Raw genomic sequence first — 20,292 nt, 5'->3', positions numbered from 1 at the left:
AACATAGTATGTGATACAATCATCTCTATGATTGCCTCTAGGGCATATCACTAGCAGGAGAGATATAGAGTAAGAAGACACACATAAGAAATAAAAAAAACAGGCGCCGTCAGATATCCTCTTTAGACAATTTGAACCGATGGATCATTGAATTGGAGAAATCTCTTTAAGATCCTTTAGGAAACTTTATTTTACGAGAAGGTCCTTCCACGTCCCTGCTGTAAAAGAAATCCCTCGATTCCCCTCGACTCCTCTTGTAAATTTGAATTTATCTATAGCATCGGGAATCGTTTCCATAACCCGCGGGTAGGGGTGGCAATTTTCCCCATGGGGCCGGGGACCCGCCCCTATGGGGACGGGGGCGGGTGCTAATTTCAACCCGCGGGGAGTCGGGGCCGGGGTCCCAGCCATGGGCGGGGGCGGGGGAGGACAGCCACCCACGAGGCCCCGGGGTATGTGTATTAGACTATTCACAGTAACATATTATACCAAAACGCCCAGCTAGCCCACCTTATATAAGGCAAAACCCTAAATTCCCCATCAATTCTACCCTATGTTCAATTCCTCACCTACCTAGGAACTCAGCCACCACTAGGGATGAAAACGGTCGGAAACGGTCGGAAAAACCCTCTACCATTTCCATTTTTATTTTATTTTCTCGAAAATGGAATTGGAACGTTATACTCGAAAACGGTAACGATATCGGTAAAGTCGGTATATCGGAAACGGAACCGTCGGAACGGGAATCTATCGATATCGGTCGGAAGTCGAAAATTCATGTCGGAAGCAGAGAACTGTGGTATCAATCCACATTTAACTATGTATGAAGATGACCTTATAATTTCACCCTTGCATCATCACGCTGCCACACAACACCGTTATATGATGATTAATAAGTTGACAATAAGATCGACAAACAATATAAATAAAGTTCAACAATACTTCAACATCAATGTGGCTAAAGCATACAATGTAGCTTACATGATAGGATTACATCATAACTAATATTGTCCGACTTTTTTTTAGGATATAGATTTGAAGTCTTCGAGAACACCAAGCTCACAAGCTGGCATGGCTTCAGCTGATCAGCTCCTTGTCAAACATCATTTATCATTTCATCATCAATTGACATAGCTACATCGTCATCCTACAGACTACAATGGCACATTGCATAAGAACTTTTATGTTGACACTGTATAACTACCATTGTAATTAAGTTTCATCCTAAACTAGACTTTTTGGTAGTTTCCAGGTCAAGGGGGGTCACCGAGTGGAGTCAAATTGGTGGGGCTCGCCGGTGGGTCCCACTGTCTTTCCTTTTCCCTCTTTTTTTCTTTTCTTTTCTCTCTCTTATCCTTCCCTTCTCTCGGTTCCTTCTCCTGCTCTCTCTCGATTTCTTCTCTATTTTCTCTCTCGTTCTCTTCTCTGCCTTCGGCTCCTTCACGCGCGCCCGAGAGGAGAGAGGTGCCGGAGATGGCGGCCTGGCGCAGGGCGGTGGTGGGGGAAGGAGAGAGGAGAAAGGTGCGGCGCCAATGGGGAAGAGGAGGCCTCGGTGCGGCAGCGCTCGGCACGGCGTCGCTCGGCGCTTGGCGTGGTGGCGCTTCGCTCGGCGGCACGGAGGCCGGCGGTGGAGGATGGGGGAGGGAAAGGGGCTGGCTGCGATGGAGGCTGTCGGGGCGAAGGAGGCTGCGGCCGGCGTCGGCGACATCGATTGCTCTAGTCTCTTAATGCCTAATGGGCTGCTCCTGCTCCTGCTAGCCAGGCCCAGCCGGCTTCCTTCTTCAGAATTTTGTCGGAAATTACCGATAAAAAACGGTTACCGACCAAACGGTCGGAAAAAACCCCATATCATTTCTACTACCATTTCCGAAAGAGATTACCGTTTCCATTTCCGATACCGACAATTACCGATACCGACTGAAACGGTAGGTGCAAACCGGAAACGGAAGCCGGAATTCTCGGAAATTTCCGTACCGTTTTCACCCCTAGCCACCACTCCACTAGCGGTCGGTGCGTGTTCCTCCGGTCATGCAGCGAGCAGGCACGTGTGGCAGCGTCGGCGACCGGCCATGTGCAGGCGGCTGAATCAATGGCCGGGGACGACGCATCCGCATCGGCGGCCGTCCATGCGCAGTCGGTTGCATCGACGGCCGGGGACGGCGCATCTGCGAGGGCGGCCAAGGGCAGGGCATTCGTGTCGGCGGTGAGGTCCAACGTGGCGGCGGTAGCAGCGCCTAATCCTCCGCCTAATCTCGCCGGCCACCTTGCCGCTGTCCGCCGTCAGGTCTGCCCAGCCGGGTACCACCTCGCCGTCATCAAGCTGTCCCACCTCGTCGGAGCTCGCTGTTCCTCGCTCGTCAGTGGACCTAGCCGGGTGGTGCGGGGTCCCGCCCACCCGCCGGGGCCCCTGCGGGGGCGAGGACGGGGGATGTTTTCCACCCGACCACCTCTGCGGGGCCGGGGCCGGGCGAAGAAGTCGGGGAGCGGGGGCGGGGGCGTTCTAGCCCAACCCGTCCCCGACCCGCCCTGTTGCCAACCCTACCCGCGGGACTGCGATTTAGGGACTCATGTTTTCGCTTATGCTTATACTTATCAGCCAAAATTTGAATTTTTTACTTTAAATTTGGAGTTGATTTTGAGGTTTTTTCGTCGAAGTTTATTTATTAGCATTTGATTTTAGATCGCTAAGAACACGTATATAAAATTTGTATTCACAAATTATTTTTGTTTGTAAATATGCCATTTCTCTCGAATTTTCAAGTATGTACCATTCAGACGAGTCAAAGGCACCTCCCGCACAACGAAGCAAATTGGCTAGCCACTCTGATTTGTATAGAAAAGAAAACTAAGGTTGTGTTTAGATCCAGCGGTGAAAAGTTTTGGCGTGTCACATCGGATATACGAACACACATTTGAAATATTAAACGTAGACTAATAACAAAACAAATTACAGATTCCGTCTGTAAACTGCAAGACGAATTTATTAAGCCTAATTAATCCGTCATTAGCAAATGTTTACTGTAGCACCACATTGTCAAATCATGGAGCAATTAGGTTTAAAAGATACGTCTCGCAATTTACACGCAAACTGTGTAATTTTTCGTTTATATTTAATATTCCATGTATGTATTATGTAAGGATGCGGCTTCCCTGTTCATATTGTGAAATTAATCCATTGTTCACTACTATATATGCATAAGCTCTATTTATGCTATTATTCACCGCTAACAAAGTAGTATTATGTATTATTCATAAGCTCTTTTTAATGTCTAATTTTATGGATGTCATGTATGGGCTACTTCCTCCGTTTCACAATGTAAGTCATTTTAGCATTTCTTATATTCATATTGATATTAATGAATCTAGACATATATATCTATATAGAATCATTAACATTAATATGAATGTGGAAAATGCTATAATGACTTATATTGTGAAACGGAGGGAGTAACTTATAGGCGTGTCAAAGGGCGCGCTATTTTCTACTCCTGATTATATTCATAAGTAGTACTCTCTTTATCCCAGTTTAATCAGCCTATGAACAAATAACACCAAGACCAAGGACAACAAAATATTTATCATTCTCAAATTAATTATCATCGATTGAGGTGCTTCATCGCTTTGTGTGTCGTGAATTACTCATGTTTTAAATATTACATGCCATTGCACCAATCGAGATTAATCTGGTTGGTTACATGAATACATTCAATGATGCACATTACTCTTTGCACAAATAAACAAAGAGACACATGTTAGACGATGATCATTTTGAAAATACCTCAAAATCCTTATGGGTGATCAAAATGAGATGGAAGCACTGAATAAACACAACCTGATTGTCTGAATAATGGCTGAATCCTGCACCGATTATATTCATGTGTTGGTCAGTTGATTTAATCAAAAGTTCAGTTAGGGAGTCAGTTTAATTTGCCAAGTAAGATTTGCCCCCATGTAACTCGCGGAAAAGTAGCCGAGAGCAAAAATGAACGATGCCTGATCGGCTGATCGTCTTTGTTGCTGCTTTGGTGCTATATGATAGGGTAATATCTGTATAGTTTACCGGATACTCAATAGCCGTTGGATGCCCTTTTTCCAAATCCGATCTCATATTTGCTATAAAAAACTATTTGGATTCGACTACGATAACCATATAAGTACCCAAGTATTCAGATTTTTATCCTAAATTAATTAATACAATCGGGTGAACGGCGAGAAAATAGTTGTATTTGCGAGATACATTCTATTCACAAGCAACTTCACTGACCTATCTATGTTTGCACATAGCTGTAAATCTCATTTAAACGTGAGTCCTGTGCCACTAAACTTGTCAGCGACGATGTCATCCACACGGCGCGCCATCTCCGGCGTCATGTGGTTCACCCAGTCACCGACCACGCCCTTCCGGAAAAGGGTCTCACGTGGAATCTTTCGCTGCGCATCAACGTAACCCGTTCTGTTCGCCTCGAATCCCCTCATACGGTCGAGGCTGCAGAGCTCCACGATGGCTTCAACCGTGCCGGCTTCCTCCTCCGCCTCGGAGAACGGCAGCCCGACGAACCGCGCCATCTTCCGGACGTTCCCGGCAGGGTCACGCAGCAACTCCTCGTACCGCAGGAAGAGCACGTTGTCCGGCACCTCGGTGCTCGCGTGCCAGTAGCCGAGGATGTGATCCCAGAACGGCCCGTATATCTTGGCACCACCGTCGTCGTCGCGGTAGGACTCGAGGGTTTCGGCGAATGACACGTCGGGCATCAGCTGCCGGGTGTAGTGCCACATGGACACGATCATGTCCTTGGGTTCCCGACAGATGTAGATAATTTTGTAGCCTCCTCTGTTGCCAGAGGAGTTAGCTGTGGTAGTGGCTGGCGTGGCGCTCGGTAGTATAGCGAGTGGCATATGCGTGTTGATGAGGCGCGGAGAGGGGAGTGCGTCGAGTTTGGCCTCTTCACCACAGGGGCGAAGAGGCCCTCGAGGAAAGGGAGGCACTGGTGCGGGTTGAGGCGGTGGAGCGGGTGGCTGGAGGCGGAGGCGGGGGCGGAGGTGGGAGGGTGGTGCACGTGGCGTGCCATGGTGGCGAACGTGAGGGCGATGAGCCACGTGGTGCCGCACTTGGGGAGGCTGGCCACGATGACGTCGTCGGGGCGGGGAACGAAGCGCCGCCGCAGGGCCACGGCCGCCGGGACGTGGATCTCCGCCAGCCAGAAGCCCCGGTAGAGGCGTAGCTTGAGCGGCAGGTTGACCTCCATCTTGCTCGGGAGAGACGAGACCATGTCGGCGAGGTGGTCGTCGCCGTCGTCAATCCCTTCCGGCGCCGGCCGCTCGGAGGCCGGCAGCTCGCCGTCGACGTCCTCGAACGGGACGGGACCAACCGGGGAAAAAGATATTCCTGCGGTCGCCATGGCAGAATTGGCAGATGAAAATGGATCAGCTGGTGGCGCGCACATATATATATACTCCGTGTGTCAATATGTGCAGTGGCGTGCAAGCAGCTGCGTGTGTATCTGCCATTCAGCGTCATGAGAAAGATGAGCGTGCACACGCGTTACTTGTGATGATGTGACGGCGTCCCCGCGTCCTTCGCTGCTTCGATTGAGTGATGAACTGATGATAGAGCGATGAAGCGATCCATATCCTCAACAGTATACGCTGAGGATCGAGTACATGCTGATTAGGATAAACGGCTGTCAAGATTTATAGTAGAATAAGTCACATAGTATATACTATGTTGTATTTGTATTGGGACGGAGGGAGTAGCAAACTGGAGAGATGCATGGGCTAGGAAAGTTGTTCGGAATATCATCGTTCAGCTATTGTTAAGTACAACGATCACATCATATCCAAAATTAACAATCATATCAACAATACAACAGTACAGCGCTGGTCTTCCAGGTTAACTATGAATTTCACATAACACACATGTACACACACTAAAAAAAAATGATTCAACACCTTTGCAACAATTTTTTATGGGACATTTTTTAAAGAAAAAACTCTTTAGGAACCGCATATTCAACATCTTTCTCTATGAAAAATGAAACTATTCAACATCTTTTTATGGAATGTTATTTTGTAAAGTTTATTTGGAGAGCAGTTTATTATTTTTTTTGTCTTTACCTTCCTAATAGCATATCTCATGTTTTTTTAGATTGGCTTATGGGTAGACGAGAAAAATAAGAAACTTATTCTTATAAGAGCTTCTTCTATACGTTGGGCTCTATGGTTGAGTAGGAATGACATGATTTTTTGACAAACCACCATCTATTTCATATATGTAGGTAATTTTCAGGACAACTCATTAGCTCAGGTCTTGGGCACAACTATAAAAGTGTGATGAAGAGGGCGAGTGCTTAAAAGTTACATGCCGTAATCTTAAGACAACGGTTATGCAACTGTTTACCAATTTTGGATGGATATTCATAAACAGAATTCAATAATTGTGTAAGGGTGTGTTTAGTTCACGCCAAAATTGGAAGTTTGATTAATTAGAACGATGTAATAGAAAAGTTGGAAGTTTGTGTGTGTAGAAAAGTTTGGATGTGATGGAAAAGTTGAAAATTCAAAGAAAAAGTTGGGAACTAAACCAGGCCTAATCCTTACCTTGGGTTGGTAGTCTTTAGTTTGCTTTTTTTAACGGTTGGTATCTTCTTTTTTTTTTTGTGAACCTTTTTATTTTTTTTGTGATACGTTGTAATAATTGGCTCTAGCTCGTTGAGTAAAGGCCGGGATATTATTTCCATTATTTAAAAAAAAAGAACAGCATATTCATGGTCGGAAGTTTTACAAGTCTACACTAAACAAATTCCACAAAGCTAGCTCCAACTCCAATATAAGCAAATAGGGCCCAATTGATCAATCACAAACAAAACACGGCATTTGCTTCTCATCATGCAATTGCCAGCCCGCGTTAAGAATTCTTTTTACCTGTATAATTTATGAGTGTTGCAAGCAAATTAAATCAATAGTAGTGAATTCAGTAATTAATTGACACTCGCCCTCATTTTAGTGGCCGGGAAATAGGCCGGGATCCCGGCCTTTTATTTGGGTTCCAAACGAGGCCACGAGGCCTTCAAATGTCACCAGGCCACAATCTGTTCACGACCTATCCTTTTCGCCGGGCTGGAGAATACCGAAGGCCGAGTTTAGTTCCAAACTTTTTCTTCAAACTTCTAACTTTTTCATCACATTAAAATTTTGGGATAATTGCAAACATGCCACTACTTTCAACTCCTAACTCGAAATAGCCATTATAAAAACGCAAACTGCAAATTTGCCATCAAAGTTGGTTTTCTAAGCTTCCGTTTGTCACTGTTGTCCCAACTGATGCAATTAAAAGGATAAAAATAATTCATAGAAATACATTGCAACTTGAAAGACTGTTTTGCCCTTAGCTAAGTTTATACCCTCCCAGCCCTAGGACCCGACTTGACCGCAAGCTAGAATGATCCCCTCCTTCTACCTCTATGAATCATAGATCTCAAATCCTCTCATCCATGGCAAGGAAAGAGCTAATGGATTTTGATGGCGGCGGGCGGCGACGGGCAGGCAGTGGGTGTTTTGGCGGTCAGAACTGCAGGCTACCTCGGCTTGAGCGGCGGCCGCAGTAGCAGCAAATGAAGGCGGCGGCAGCAAAGCTGCATCTTGGGCAGCAGCAACATTATCAGGGGATGCAGCAGCAGCAAGCAAATGTTGGCCACAACAGCAGCAGCCGACAACTGCATCTAAGCATCTTAGCTCTTAGGCAACAACAACAACATTAGCAGGCAGTATTTTCGTGGGTAGTAGGCCAGTAACAGCCCACGGTTGCATCTCCTAAGGCTTTTATCCTCCTTTTTTTTTTCTTATACGATAAGTATGCCAAAATAATGTTTATCTTGCAATTTGGTGGATAGGGGTATCCTTGTCCTAAATTTGATAAAAACCAACCTTCTAACGGTGATAGTTCAGGCTGTCGGTCTAATGGCAGGCAGGTTGGGTTCCAGCTGTTTCTGGTGGTAAATATGCAATTATACTTTTTGTAGTGGTAGATTCACAGTACTGGTTGAAACCAGTGGTAAATATACAATTGGCCCTAAAATTTTCCTACACACACAAACTTGCAACTTTTCCGACACACCGTTCCAATTTCAACCAAACTTCTAATTTTGACGTGAACTAAACACACCCGAATTCATGCACGACTGACTATACGAGGATTCAGCAAGGCTGCCGATAAAATTGGCCTGAAAAGGCCGAATTTACATACGGGACTATACGGGGATTCAGCAAGTTTGCTGATAAAATGGAAAGAGCTAATACGGCGCAGTGGCAGGAGATTACGGAATTGGATTTCTGAAATTTTGAGTTTGTCAGTTTCTGAAATCATTGGATTGAGAATCTGAAATTTTTCAATCGGTCTATCAGATTCTTAATCCAACAAACAATTATCTCGTTACATGGACAGTGACAACAATAAGACTATAATTTGTTTTTTAAAAGGTGTAGCGGAATCCCATGAAATTTCTTGTTTGGATTTTAAATTGAACTGAAATCCTTGTCGGAATCTGAAGTTCAGTAATACTATGCCCAAGGCAACTAGAGTCTAGAACTAGGCAAGAAATAGCAAGATTCATGTCATAAGACAGTAATCAAACATGTTCTGCAACATCAAATACTAACTACTATCACAAACCTAAATGAATCTTATGACATGAATATAACGGAAACTCAGATTCATACAAACCTGTCCATGTCTTATGCTAGCCAAAAAAGAATCGAGACACAAGAAAAATTTAACAATAAACACAATGGCTTAGCACGAGCAAACTGCTTCATTCCCAAGACTTAAGAAAACTAGCATTCTTGTTTAAAAAGAAAAAGAAAGAGAACGTCAAAGAACGAAAACTACCATGCTCTGTTCTTCATGTCAAGCATAGAAATCATGGAGATTAGAACAAAGATAACAATCCAATTTGTCTGTTAGAAGCTCAAAACAAAGTGAAAACAAGAGAATGGATTAATCGGTGATTTGGGACTTGTCACGGTTAATTGAAGTGAGTCAATGACACCGCCACAATCAAGATAGAACAACATGCCAAAAACAGAGATGCGCCATTCTCAGTGCAGATTAAGCATTCAGTCTTTCAAAGCTCTAACGATTCTAGATCACGAACATTTCAAACCAGTGAACAATAGATTTCGGATTCAATCCGGCATGATCAGATTAGGAAACACATCGATCGATCAGAGTTTTTGGACAGGGCGAGCTCAAACCTTACGTCATCAGGGGCGGCGCGTTGTCGTCGGAGAAGAGCTCGGTAGAAGATCGACGCGGCGGAACTCAGCGCGAAGGAGGCAGGTGAACGTGGCGTCGGGCGCAGCGTTCGACCGCGTGGCGGCGGCGTGGAGGCGGAGCGATGGGGAGGCGAGCGGGGTGGCGACCCGCGGCGGCGCGTCCGCGGGCGGCAGCAGGGCCGTCGTGGTCGGCGAAGGTGACGAGCGCGTGCTTGTCCCAGAGGCCCCTCCAGCGCCGGGAGATGAGGCTGGTCCGGGCGGCGGCTGCGGCGGTGGAGAGGCGGAGGAGGATGAGGAGGAGGACGTCGTCGGGGAGCGAGCTGAGGCGGTCCTCCCCTCCACCGCCGATCACCGCGTCGTCGTCGTCGCCACCGGAGGTGGAGGAGAGCTTCACGCGCTTGGTGGGGGAGACCTCGCCGTCGCTGACCTGCGCGCGCGCGGTCCCGGAGACGAGCACGTCGCCGTCGACGTCGACGTGGTCCATGGCCGAGGGCGGAGGCGAGCGCGGTGGCGTCGCCGCGTCTCCGAGAGAGAAGAATGGAGACACGGCAGACGAGCGAGATCGGAGGCCGTTATATAAAAAGGGGACCACCAATTCTGACATACACCGTGCGATCTAGTTCTAACGGTGTAGATTCGAGAAGGAAAATAAGAGAAAAAGATTCGCGATCCAGCTCAGCTGTGATCGAGATTGGATTTTTACAGAGAGCACCCTGTGATGTGTGATCATTTGCAAACCAGTAAATTTCACAAAACTGCTGATAATTTAACCAAATTATCATAAAACTATAAATTTAAGGTGATATATTGATATAACGATAAATTTATCATGAAACTACTGCTTTAAGATTGAGCATCGCAAAACTAAAGATTTAATAATAAAATTATTATAAAACTATAGATTTTGAGGTTTAAATCTTTAGCACAAATATTATGATTGAGTTATAAACATCCAAGTATGTAAGTAAATTGACGCTAAACTTATAGTTTTATGATAAGTTTGATACTAAAATATAATTCACCTTAAATTCGTAGTTTTATGATAAATTTGGTATTAGAGTTGTATTTTGTGATATATTATCTTTAATTTGTAGGGCATGTTCAGATTGTAGCAAACAATAAACATTATCAAATTTTAGCAATGCCAAAATTTTGACAATTTGATAATATTGCCAAGTTTTTGCATGATTTCTTATATATTTACTAAAGTTTAGAAAAAAAACTAAATGGATTCACATATTTAATAATTTTATTTAAAAATGATATGGTTTGAAATGGCATCGATATGAACAACCCAGTAGTTTTACAATAATTCAATATATAATAAGTTTTGTGCAATTTACTCTTGCAAATTGCATCTTGGGAAACGGCTTTCGGGTCCTCGCCGCCGGCTGCCGCTGCCGTCGGCGGCGGCCGCCACCACCGGTCCGTGTACTTGCGCATGCGGTGCGCATACTTCGCCATGACCACGCCGCCGCTACCTTCCTCCAAAGCGCCCGCGAACCCCACCCGCCTGCCACCATCGCGTTCCATATGCCTACGCCACGCACCTCGCCAACCTTAGCGCGCCTCTCCCGCATGCTCCTCGACGGTTGCCACGATCGCCCCCAAGATGGCCTACTCGGTCTCGGACGACTCCCTGCATCGACCCTGCGCGGCTGCGCTTATGGGCATGGGGGAGCCACAGCTGCGCTCATGCTGTTCGACGAAATGCCAGACCGCGCCTCCGCCGTGCGTCACGTTAGAGGCGATGCCTATTTGCTCGGAAAAGATGGGACCGACCAAGTCCGACCACTGGAAGACGAACTCAGTTTGTTCGATGGAGTGGCCTGGAGGAGTCCATCTGCTGGCATGGAATGCCATCATGAGGATGCAGTCGCATGCTTAGGAGTCCATCTGCAGATCTGCCTGTATGGAACTCAGTTTGCTCGATGCAGTCACAGCCATCATGAGAATGCATTGCGTTCAAGCACAATGGGGTGGCCGTCGTGTTGACTGCAAGTGTGCCTGGCTGCCTACCACCTTGGAGGATGCAATCGCAGGCTTAGGTCCTCTGCCTGACCTACATCACCTTCCCTGGGTTGTTCAATGCGTACATCTGCCATTCTGTGTTATTTGGTGAGTGCACCAAATTGTTCCTGTGTTGAGCTACTAGTCCCTTCATTACTGCACATGCCGACGTGCTGGCTACAATGCTGTGCTATGACTAATTTTAGTTGTTTCTGAACCTTCTGCTTTTTTTTGTCATCTTTTTCAGTCTCCTGCATTTTTCTCAAGAAGATTATTCGGAGTATTGGGGCCACTATGCCATGTTACCGATAATTGTTTTGTTCATTTTTGTCAGTTACGGATTAGTGAGCATCACAGCTGATTTGCAAATTTGTGGCATCAACATCTGAAAAGATTCTTGTAGGTACCAAACTTCTTAGTTTGAATCATTTTCTTCACAGAGCTTACTCCTTTATTTAGCATCAAATCCTACGTTTGAGTCTCTTCTTGTAGTCAGTTCTCAGTGCCTCTTTGGTTCTGAACTTGCAGTGCTTTGCATTGTTGTGAGTTTGTGAACCTGGTGGTTTTGTTTTCAGATTCTTCTTCTCTTTGCTATAGCTCCTTGTATCTAAGCCAGATTCACGAAATGTTGGGACAGCTTCTGAATTTTCATTGTGACCTTTGTTCTAGGTAGTTCAAAACTCACCACGGTGTAACACATGCCCTTCTCACAATGGTCTGTAAGAATGGTAGTTACCTTTGCAACGTGATATCAACAACCACTGGTCACCCTGTGTTCTACTTAGCAAGTCCATGTGGAAGACTGGTAAGTAAATGATAACCAAAACATTCACTAATTCCTCAATTCCATAGTATAGTTCTTCTCCAGCCTGAACTTACCTCGTCCTCAGAAGTAGTTGCCGAACGTCTTCTCCTCCAGTTCTCCATGCTGCATTCTTCTGTTAGACTGTTATCTTCTCCTCCAGTTTTGTGTGCCGCACGCTGCTAGCTTTTACCATCTATGCCGCTGTAAATTGCATTCCTGATATTGCCAGGTAGAGTGCCTTGGTACTAGTTTACTGCAATTTTGTTTGAGCTATCAATACATCAGAAGGTAAACTGTAGCAGCAGCTCTCCACCTTTTTATTTATTTTCTCTAGAAAACTGGTTCTAAGTGGTTTGAAATTTATGTTTCAGGTGCTAATGAAGCTTTTGTTGGTTGACTTATCCTTTTCTTCCCAGTTGGCATCATACTTTGTCATAATATGTGCGATATAGCTTCATGATTGCTTTTCAATTTGCTCATTCCTTGATTAGATCTTTTCACTGCACTTTTTAAATAATACTGATTCTGTCTCCATTGGTTGAACTGTAGGTGTTATAGTAGCTGTGTTTTATTGCTTCCTGAAGCAACTGGCAGAATTTTCTGATACAGACCATCAAACAGTTCGGGATCAAGATGCAAGGAACAATGAAACAGAACCAATTCTACCAAGAAAAAGGGTGGTTTTCAGCTATGGAGCGACGGAAGAGCAGCCTGAGTCGAGCATGTGCTCTTCAGAAGATATGTGCAGTGAGAATGTCTGCAAGATCTGCTATGATGCTCCACGGAGTTGCTTCTTCATACCCTGTGGCCATGGTTTTGCATGTTTTACATGTGCAAGGAGGTATAATTCTCATCTAAATCCTTCAGTTACAGGAGTCAGTTTACTGCTGTATGGCTTTGATTTGATTGCTTTTTCTTTTTACGAATCTGATTAACTTGTAGAATGAGAAACACTCAAGGGTCTTCCGGCTAGCTCCACAAGGTGGTGGGCTAGACGACATGGGTTTGAAGCCTCACCCCTTCTAATTATTTGATATTAGGTCATTTCCTGATATTTGCGTCTTATTAACATGTAGAATAAAAGGGACCTGATCCCTGTAAAGTCACAACTCACAAATTGATAAATTGTCAAGTTTTGGATTCCGATTATAAGCCTCGGTCTGAACTGTTATGATTTATCTCTCTGTAAAGCTAGGAGCCAAAGATTTGTTGTCCCATAATTATTTGATGAAGCTCACTGAATAACACCACATTGCCTACTGTTACTGCAGGATCGCGGAAGACAAAAATCAGGCATGCCCAATTTGCCGAAGGCTGATCCACAGAGTAAGGAGGCTGGTGGAGCCCTTAGGTTCGTCTTGTGGTGAGTAGATGATCTTGAGTCAGCAGAGAGAAGAGTTGCAATGCTGCACTGATGAATTGTTGCCTTGCCGCCCATATGCTGCCTGTCTAGGCCTGAAGGATGCTTTGGACTAAGCATGGAATGTCGATCACCTACCTGACGGATTGACCGGATGAGGAAGCTAGTATTGAAGATGGACTCAATTAATTTACGCCGGCTATTGAATCTTTTTGTTTCCTTTTTCTTGTGTATGTTTAGGTAAAGACTTTCAGTAGTTCGTACTGCTTTCTTTCTCTGATCCACTGTACGTTTCACACACTTGGAGACTGATGCATGATAATAGTAGTTCGTATCGCATTCATGCCGTGCACTCTAGCCATACGTTTGGCTGGACCAAAGCTCGTGGTTGCAGGCTTGCGGCCAGAATTATTATTCTTCCAAGGTCTCACTCTCCGTGGCGGCCAAGTTTCCCTCCCATGTGTTGACCATCATGGGAACCAACTTGTTGTGTCCACGTAGGGCCCAAGCTTTCAGATTTTTCAACAGTGACTCCGAGTATGATCAGCATATGGTAGTTGGTATTAAGGTTCTGTCTAGTTCCAAATAAAATTTTTCACATTGTCACATTGAATTTTAGACACATACATATAGTATTAAATATAGAAAAAACAATTACACAGTTCACCAGGAAATTGCGAGACGAATCTTTTAAGCATAATTGTGCCATGATTTGACAATGTGGTGCTACAATAAACATTTACTAATGACAGATTAATTATGCTTAATAAATTCATCTCGCGGTTTCCTGGTGGAATCTGTAATTTGTTTTGTTATTAGACTATGTTTAATACTTCAAATATTTATCCGTATATCTGATGTGACATGCAAGGGTGAAATTTTTTGCCAACTAAACAAGGCCTAAATCACGAAATTTGTTTTTGGTAGTAATAGTAGTACCATTCAATTTCTATGAGATTCGTTTAAAACCCATTGAAATTTCTGCGCTTCAAATTTCATATAATAGTGATGATAAAAGGGAAAAAAACTGTTGAGTTGTCCTTTCTTGCCGACATATAATACACGGTAACACACGAAACAATCCAACGGCCTATGCTTATACGAGCTGTTTATCAGCAATTTAAAAATAGTTTACACATAAAATTCTTATTTGTGATTTTCTAAAAAATACGATAAAAGACCATAAAATAAACCCTAAAATTAAACTTTAAAATTGACTTATAAACACCAATACACACACGTGGTGACGTCAGATATTAACTCGTGGAATCAACAGGCAGCCCACACGAAGCTTACGTACACTTCTTGGTCTCGAGCCGAGCAACCTCCAGAAACAACGGACACGGACCCGACCCGACCCAACCCCAACCCAACCAGACCGACCCAGCCGCAATCCAAATCCAGCCGCAACCGCCTCCCTCCTTCCTCCTCCGCTTCCCCCTCCCCCACCGCCGTTTTTTCCCCACCCCCCCCCCCCCCCCCCCCCACAAACCCAATCGCCGATTTGCCGTCGTCTCCAAGGCTCTCCTCCCCCTCAAATACCCCTCCTCCTCCCTTCCCCTTCATCTCGCCGCCGCCGCCTCACTCGTCTCGTGCCCCCCACCGCATCTCCCCGCAAACGGAGGACTCGGGAACCCTTGGTTTACTCCCCCGCCGCCCTATGTCCTCCTCCGATCGCCGCCGCGGCGGCAACGGCGGCGGCGGCGGAGGCCCCGTCGCGGTGCCTTCTTCCCGCGCCGTATGGCGACCCCGCTCTACCGCCCCTGATATTCCCCCACCGCCCCGCGCCGCCGCCCCCGCACCCGATCGCATCGGCCCGATCCTGCCCTCCCCCAATCCGGCCTCGGAGGATCGACCGCAGCAGCAGCAACGTCGCCCGCGCCGGAGGAATCATGGGGGTGGCGGCCAGCGCCGCGGCCCGCCGCAGGAGAGGCCTTCCGCTGCGCCGCCCCCGCCGCCGCCGCAGCAGCAGCAGCGGCAGCAGCATGCGGCGCCCGCTCCGACCCGTGCCGCCGCGCCTGCGCCTGCGCGTGTGGCGGCGACGAAGGCGGCGGCGGGGGGAGATGGGGCGGTGCCGCAGCTGGTGCAGGAGATCCAGGACAAGCTGGCGAGGGGGGCGGTGGAGTGCATGATCTGCTACGACATGGTGCGGCGGTCGGCGCCGGTGTGGTCCTGCGGCAGCTGCTTCTCCATCTTCCACCTCCCCTGCATCCGCAAGTGGGCGCGCTCCCCGGCGTCCGCCGCCGACGCGTCCGACCCGGACTCCTCCTGGCGCTGCCCCGGGTGCCAGTCCGTGCACGCCGTCCCCGCGCGCGAGCTCGCCTACACCTGCTTCTGCGGGCGCCGCCGCGAGCCACCCAACGATCTCTTCCTCACGCCGCACTCCTGCGGCGAGCCCTGCTCCAAGCCCCTCGAGAAGGCTGACCCTGCCGTGAAGGCCGACGACGCTGCAGCCACCAGGTGCCCCCATGTGTGCGTCCTGCAGTGCCACCCAGGGCCCTGCCCGCCTTGCAAAGCGTTCGCGCCGGACCGGCTGTGCCCATGCGGCAAGCAGACCATTGTGCGGCGGTGTGCGGACCGGACAACGCCTGTGACGTGCGGGCAGCGGTGTGATCGGCTGCTCCCCTGCCGGAGGCACCGCTGCGAGAAGGTCTGCCACACTGGACCATGCGGGGACTGTAATGTTCTCATTTCTGCCCGGTGTTTCTGTGGGAAGAAGACAGAGACATTGCTGTGTGGAGAGATGGAACTGAAAGGGAATTTATCTGAGAAGGATGGAGTGTTCTCATGCAGTGAGGCCTGCAGCCATATGCTGTCGTGCGGAAATCATGCCTGCCAAGACATTTGCCACCCAGGGCCATGCGGGGAGTGCGAACTTATGCCAGGGAAGGTCACAGCATGCCATTGTGGGAAGACAAGGCTGCTGGAGAAGAGAGCAAGCTGCTTGGACCCGATCCCAACCTGTGACAAGGTGTGCGACAAGAAGCTGCCTTGTGGTGTGCATAGGTGCAAGGTCACATGCCATGAGGGAGACTGCCCACCTTGTGTGGTTCGTGTGGAACAGAGGTGCCGCTGTGGTTCATCAGGCCAGATGGTGGAGTGCTACAAGGTCTTGGAGGAAGAATTCCGTTGCAACAAGCCTTGTGGGCGAAAGAAAAACTGTGGGAGGCACAGGTGTAGTGAGTGCTGTTGCCCACTTTCAAAGCCGCTCGCTCGGCTTGAAGGGGGTAATTGGGATCCCCATCTCTGCCAGATACCGTGTGGCAAGAAGCTCCGGTGTGGACAGCATGGATGCCAGCTTCTCTGCCATAGTGGTCACTGCCCGCCCTGCCTTGAGACCATATTCAATGATCTGACTTGTGCCTGTGGTAGGACATCCATCCCTCCACCGCTTCCTTGCGGCACACCAACTCCATCATGCCCACACCAATGCTTAGTTCCCCAGCCATGTGGACATCCGGCGACGCATCAATGCCATTTTGGGGACTGCCCTCCTTGTGTTGTTCCAGTAATGCGAGAATGCATTGGTGGACATGTGGTGCTGAGGAACATCCCTTGTGGTTCTAAGGATATCAGATGCAACCAACCTTGTGGAAAGAACCGGCAATGTGGAATGCACGCTTGCAACAGGTCTTGCCATCCTTCCCCTTGTGATCCACCACCTGCAAATGGAGATGCTAGCTCAAGTACTGGTGGTAGAGCTTCATGTGGACAGGTATGTGGTGCCCCAAGGAGGGAATGTAAGCACACTTGCACAGCTCCATGCCACCCATCATCACCTTGCCCAGATTTGAGATGTGAATTCCCTATGACCATTGCCTGCTCTTGTGGCCGTATCACTGCAACTGTGCCATGCAGTGCTGGGGGAACCGCCAATGGCGATAATATGTTTGAAGTATCCATCATACAGAAGCTGCCAATGCCACTCCAGCCGGTGGAATCTGATGGGAGGAGGGTACCACTTGGGCAGAGGAAGCTCTCTTGTGATGAGGACTGTGCCAAGATGGAGAGGAAGAGGGTCCTTGCTGAAGCATTTGACATCACTCCACCCAATTTGGATGCATTGCATTTTGGTGAGAACTCAAATGCATCGGATTTGCTTTCTGACCTTTTCCGCCGTGAGCCAAAATGGGTGATGGCCATAGAGGAGAGGTGCAAGTTCCTTGTACTTGGGAAGACAAGAGGCAATTCTTCAGGCAACCTCAAGGTCCATGTCTTCTGTCACATGACAAAGGATAAGAGAGATGCTATCAGGGTCATTGCCGACAGGTGGAAGCTTTCTGTTCAGGCTGCTGGTTGGGAACCCAAACGTTTCATTACTATCCATCCCACACCGAAGTCAAAGGCGCCTGCTCGCATCCTGGGTTCCAAGCCAGGTGTATTTGTTGCTGCTTCCCATCCTTTCTTTGATCCCTTGGTGGACATGGACCCAAGGCTTGTTGTTGCAATGCTGGACCTGCCCCGGGATGCTGATGTTAGCGCTCTGGTTTTAAGGTTTGGCGGGGAGTGTGAATTGGTTTGGCTGAATGACAAGAATGCTGTGGCTGTCTTCAATGATCCAGCTAGAGCAGCGACAGCTCTGAGGCGGCTGGATTATGGTTCTGCTTACCAGGGTGCTGCTGTGTTTTTGCCAAGCAGCAGCGCTCAGCCAGGCAATGTCTGGGTTGCAGGGCAGAAAGATGGAGTGGCGGCTACCAAGAGCAGTGCCAATCCATGGAAGAAGGCCACTGCCTCTGAGCCTGATCCATCCTCAGGAGACTGGACAGGTGTGCTTGGTCAAGCTCCAGGATCAGTATGGAGGCGTGGCGGTGACACTGTCGCCCAAGTCATGGGGACATCGAACCGCTGGAACGCCCTGGAGTCCGATGCGGCCACAAGCTCCAGGCCAGTCGAGGAGAGTAAGCCTGCTCCTCGCACCGATGCTGTATCCAGCGCAGGGCCAAGTACTGCGCCACCGGTTAGTAAGATGCAGCCTGAAGTCGAAGTGGATGATTGGGAAGAAGCTTGTGAATGAGTCATCAGGAAGCTCGGTTTCAGATGGTTTACCTCCATTCAGATCCTTTTTTGGTCGAATTTTATTTGCTAGTACCAAATGTATCCTCACACTTTTATGTGGTTCCTGATGAAGGCCCGCTGACTGATCTGTTGTGAGCACACTGATCTTGTCATGCCGGCATCCCTGTAACGCTGCTGCTTCTTTTGCAGTCGTCCGTTCGAACTGAGGAAAAAAATACGTCGTAGATTGCCGACCTCTGCTTGCTCTGTAGTAGTCTGTTGTCTGAAATGGTTCCTTGTGTCGTAGTCCTACAAGAGTTGCATGCGCTGTTTATCTATAATTCTATATAGTTGGGTACCTGGTATTGTTCAGATAAAATGTGAGAAGTAACACGCGATTATCTATATAGGTGGTGTATGTTATTATTGTTGAGATAAATCGTGAGAAATGGTTCTCCAAAAAGAGAGAACATGAGAAATGTTGTGCAGAGTGAAACACGCTGAGTTGGAATGTGGTGTGCAGATTGAAGCACGCTGTGAGTTGAACTGTTGTGTGCAGTCGTCCACGCAAAGGAACCTGGGTTTTGCACCAAACGTAATAGAATTTATCTTCGATGCAAAATCTGTGTTGTGCCAAATCAACAAGTATCAGTTTTCAGCAGTCAATCAAGGAAGAAAGTTATGGTGTGAAGATGTTTTAGCATGTTTGAAATATTTTTGGGCCCCGTACACGGCGTATGTTACAGTACTAACTTGCTATCCGTCCGTGCGGAGTTTCAGATCAAAGAATTCAGAGAGTTAGTTGTATTCCAGTTTCCAAATTCGGCCCAACTCACCCTCATTTGCACTGGGAATAAGTTCACCTTAGGTCCCATCTCGACTGAGTTAATTTGGACCACGTTCTTGAATTCTCTCTTCCCCATCTTGAGGGCAAGGCCAACGGGAAGAAGGGCAGCACGCGGCTGCCAGCGTGAAAGAAGGGTAGCGCCCGGCGAGAGAGGAGTTGAGCGGTGGCGTCGAGCTGGTCCTCCCGTAGCGTAGCACGGCGGGGGACACTTTTGCCGAGCAACAGCATGTCCTTCTGCTCCCGCGCGAGCATCCGCTCCAGCACCATCTTCGTGTTTGAGCCAAAAGTGCTGGCACACTGCACACCGCCACCTCAAAATCCCAGCTAAACCTGAAGGCTGAAGCCCACGCCGGAGCCAACCAAGGCATCCATTTTCGGCATGGCTACCCCTTTCTACCCCAAACCCCTGCAATCCCCTCGCTTCCTCCACCGCAACCCTCACTATTTGCGGCCTCCGCCTTGTCCACACCCTCCTCATCATCACTCCCCACAACCCGCTTCAAGTCGCTGCCTCGCCAAGAATGCCTTCTACTGGAGAAAGTGGCGTGTCGCCAAGGAGAACCCCGGGCTGATGCCTTCACTGATGTCGGGTTTGAGTGGCTACTTACATGGAGTGGGAGAAGTGCACTGCTGCTGGGCAAGTGCATCGCTCGTGGCGGCGTGCTGCGTGAGGCCTAGCTCGACATCATCGTCGCCGCCCAGTTTCTCTTCCACAGGCCGCCGCCTGCAACGGTTCTCCGCGTCGGTCGTCGCCCTAAAGAAGATGGGGAAGAGAGAGGAAGAGAAGTGGAGAGAGAGAGAGGAGGAAGAGAGAATTGATCACTGACACATGGGACATGCGTGGATCCCACGCTGACTCAGCTAGGTTGATCACAGTTGACTCACCACGTTAGCCAAAAAACGTGCATAATACTATCCTAGGATTTAGAGTGATCCAGTTTTGTAAATTGAAAGACACATTATATTTGATATCACGGTTTAAGAACTTGATATAAACTCAATGTC

At 47.9% G+C, this 20,292-nt stretch overlaps 2 protein-coding genes and 1 pseudogene across 4 annotated transcripts; 2 read left to right on the top strand and 1 right to left on the bottom strand.

Moving 5' to 3' along the window:
• Window positions 1-4,143: 4,143 nt before the first annotated feature.
• LOC9266577 (cytosolic sulfotransferase 5-like) lies at window positions 4,144-5,908 on the bottom strand (annotated as a pseudogene). The gene has a single exon (XR_001546670.2). The product of XR_001546670.2 is annotated as a cytosolic sulfotransferase 5-like (transcript).
• Window positions 5,909-10,617: 4,709 nt separating this feature from the next.
• Window positions 10,618-13,784, top strand: LOC107277380 (E3 ubiquitin-protein ligase APD2). 2 transcript variants are annotated; one of them, XM_066311271.1, is made up of 7 exons: window positions 10,618-11,388; window positions 11,615-11,683; window positions 11,954-12,085; window positions 12,457-12,526; window positions 12,635-12,926; window positions 13,357-13,448; window positions 13,539-13,784. In XM_066311271.1, exons 3-7 carry the CDS (start codon window positions 11,993-11,995, stop codon window positions 13,559-13,561), a joined length of 570 nt encoding a protein of 189 aa, XP_066167368.1. In that variant the 5' UTR covers window positions 10,618-11,388; window positions 11,615-11,683; window positions 11,954-11,992; the 3' UTR covers window positions 13,562-13,784. The 2 variants fall into 2 exon arrangements, with proteins under 2 accessions (XP_066167368.1, XP_066167367.1); XM_066311270.1 differs by having other exon boundaries at window positions 11,528-11,683.
• Window positions 13,785-14,933: 1,149 nt separating this feature from the next.
• LOC4340659 (NF-X1-type zinc finger protein NFXL1) lies at window positions 14,934-18,696 on the top strand. The gene has a single exon (XM_015788358.3). The coding sequence runs from the start codon at window positions 15,106-15,108 to the stop codon at window positions 18,457-18,459; it is 3,354 nt and encodes a 1,117-aa protein (XP_015643844.1). The 5' UTR covers window positions 14,934-15,105; the 3' UTR covers window positions 18,460-18,696.
• The last annotated feature ends 1,596 nt before the right edge of the window (window positions 18,697-20,292 follow it).

The sequence above is a fragment of the Oryza sativa genome, chromosome 6 (genome assembly GCF_034140825.1).
Source record: "Oryza sativa Japonica Group chromosome 6, ASM3414082v1".
Classification (NCBI taxonomy): Eukaryota; Viridiplantae; Streptophyta; class Magnoliopsida; order Poales; family Poaceae; genus Oryza; species Oryza sativa.
Note: the sequence above shows the minus strand (reverse complement) of the source record. Positions and strands in the feature narration are given on the sequence as shown.

Excerpts from the sequence above, each read along its gene's own strand:
- LOC107277380 (XM_066311271.1), top strand. The coding sequence starts at position 11,993 with ATGGTCTGTAAGAATGGTAGTTACCTTTGCAACGTGATATCAACAACC. Across the intron at positions 12,527-12,634 it reads ATCATACTTTGTCATAATAT|GTGTTATAGTAGCTGTGTTT; the intron begins GTGCGATATAGC and ends GTTGAACTGTAG. Across the intron at positions 13,449-13,538 it reads GCCCTTAGGTTCGTCTTGTG|GCCTGAAGGATGCTTTGGAC; the intron begins GTGAGTAGATGA and ends CTGCCTGTCTAG.
- LOC4340659 (XM_015788358.3), top strand. The coding sequence starts at position 15,106 with ATGTCCTCCTCCGATCGCCGCCGCGGCGGCAACGGCGGCGGCGGCGGA.